This window comes from Pseudorasbora parva, chromosome 11, assembly GCF_024679245.1.
Source record: "Pseudorasbora parva isolate DD20220531a chromosome 11, ASM2467924v1, whole genome shotgun sequence".
Classification (NCBI taxonomy): Eukaryota; Metazoa; Chordata; class Actinopteri; order Cypriniformes; family Gobionidae; genus Pseudorasbora; species Pseudorasbora parva.
In genome coordinates this window covers 47,160,566-47,163,065 of record NC_090182.1, presented here as the reverse complement: position 1 = coordinate 47,163,065, position 2,500 = coordinate 47,160,566, and the positions used below count along the sequence as shown (strand labels likewise).

The window sequence follows — 2,500 nt, the reverse complement described above, 5'->3', positions numbered from 1 at the left end:
TTCGGCCCTCATGTTAACAGATGAGTGCATTCACACCGGCAGCAGAGGCAGCGCAGCGGCGCGTAGCAGGAGCAGAGCAGAAGCGGCAGTGCCGCGATCGTTTCGGCGCCAGGTCTATTTTTGACGCGCTGCTCACGATGAATTAAAGCCACACTATATTGTTCTGATCAAAATTAACCTGGTTAACATGAAAAATAACACATTTAACCATTAAATAATTTAGTGAAGTGTTCCGTGTGTTTCTCAGTCACCATATGACATCCGGCGCTGTGGAAAAAGAATGAAAGTTCTACACAAAAACCGAAGTCACTGCCATAAGTTTTTGCCTGAACTACAAAACTAATTTTAAATAATGTATGCCAGTTTAGCTTAAATTAAATATGAATTAAATTATGTATATATTATAACTATACGCTGGCATAAAAACAGAAACGATAAACAAAAGCACGTGGTGTCACAGGCAGTGTTCTTCAGAGTGCACCTGAAAAAACATGACACTTGTCTCATCGTGAAGGTTGAGAAGCTCACAAGCTCATGTTTAAGCCATGAAAAAATAAAGGCTTTTTAACTTTTTCAATACACCCATTGAGTGCCTTGGACTACTTTTGCTTCTAGGCTTAATTATCCTTCACAACCCAAAGAGCACCAAGATTTTACACCCTGTGCAGCACTTCTTGCATTCCTTGCTTTGATGAAAGACAAATCCATATTTCATATCTGGAAGCCGGGCTAAGTGAGCAAACGCTATTACTGCACTCCTGACATGTTAGGGGTGTGTGATATCAAAAACACAAACACACAACCTTGTGACAAGTGTCTAGTGACATCACACATCTCTAGACCCTCAGTCACTCCTCAGAGACCAAATATACACTTTAGAAAACAAGAAACATAAAGCAAAATCATAACTGGAAAGAATCATTAATATAGGAAAATAAATATTGATTAAAGTTTTAATAATGAAGTTATTTATAATATAAATACAGGTATATTGAAGCGGCAGTGGATTTAAAAATCACCCTTTCAAGGTCCACTGAAATCAAAATGAACGTTTTTTAGCTTTTAGTATGACTGTGTTAGCCTTAAAGTTATGAATAATGCTGTATGTTCCAAAACTATGACAAAATTGCATTTAGGAGAAATAAGCATTTAAAATTTACAGTCTCCCACTTCAGTTAAAACGAATCTCAGATTTTGGTGACATCATCGAAGACTTCACCTTCTCGTCAAATCTTCTGTCCAATCAAAATCCTCTCTAGAATCTTAAGCCCGCCCCCTTACACTGCTGAAGCTAAGGCTGAAATCGGTCAGTTTTGAACACATTTACTTATTTCTACATAAGGCACAGAGCACACTATAAATGTGATAGGAAACCATTCAGTGTAAATATGCTTCGATTTGAGGCGAATAAAGTCTGTTTTCATGTTAGTTTCACACACACCAAGCGCTCTGGTCTAAATCTAGACTACAGACACCAGAGCGGATCATATGCGCTAGTCGACCCATTTGAATTCTGCACCGAATGCTGCATTTCACAGCGATATGGAGGAGATAATGATGATAAACAGTTAGAGGAAACTGGCTTTACTAAACAGAGAAAGGTCCGCTCTTACGCTCTAGTCAAACTGTATATTAACGAAACGCTATTGGCTGTTTCAAAAAAGGGGAGGAGCCACTAACAGCTGGAGCCGTTTTAGGGGAAATCACGTCAACACATTGAACAATGCGACGCGTTTCAAAGCAGTTCAATGGGCCTTTAAGTAAGAAGAGCATTTTTTTGGTCTTTATACACCACTGAAAACAGTTATGTCTATAGGTCCTCATAAATACTACACACTGCACCTTTAAATAACAGGCAGTGCACAAAAAACCCCCGTAGGCATTCACTGTATTCAGATGCCATTTATTTTACAGTAAAAACATTCTCTACATTTCTACACAGGTTTGTGACGATGAGTGTGTGTGTTTTCAGTCCGTTCACGTCAGTCTTTGTTGACGGTGTGTGTGCAGCGGGTGAAGCTCGTGACACACGCGGGGAGCATGGAGCGCAGCGCGCGCCTGAGGCTCGGCGCGGGATCGTCTGCGCGCGCCCGCGGTCGGTCCGCCTCGTCCGCTCTCGCCTCGTCCTCCACAAACTCCACCTCCACGAACTCCAGCACGCGCAGCTGCGACAAACACCTGCGCGGTTCAACACACACACACACACACACACACACACACATCACTTTACCATTATTAGGCAGGACAGCAAGAAACAGTTTAATCTAACAGTAATATTGACACAATGGTTCTGACGTCCATGGACTGAATTTACATTTTTGGGTGAACTAATCCCTTAAAGGGATAGTTCACCCATAAATGAGCCTGATGTTTATCTGCTGAACCCCAGGGCACCAGCATGTAGGTGTGTGTGTTTCTTCAGGAGAACACAAATGAAGATTTTCAACTCAACCGTTGCTGTGTGTCGGTCATATAATGGTGTGATTGGGGAACAATTCTA

The 2,500-nt window shown here is 41.5% G+C and overlaps 1 protein-coding gene across 1 annotated transcript in view; it reads right to left on the bottom strand.

Annotated features, from left to right (window-relative positions):
- Nucleotides 1–1,887: 1,887 nt before the first annotated feature.
- The window catches only part of LOC137093298 (F-box/LRR-repeat protein 12-like), a 3,965-nt gene continuing 3,352 nt past the window's right edge, over nt 1,888–2,500 (bottom strand). Inside the window, exon 5 of the mRNA XM_067458135.1 lies at nt 1,888–2,178. Within this exon, the coding sequence (XP_067314236.1) occupies nt 1,983–2,178 (196 nt within the window). The 3' untranslated portion in view covers nt 1,888–1,982. The remainder of the gene's footprint in view (nt 2,179–2,500) is intronic.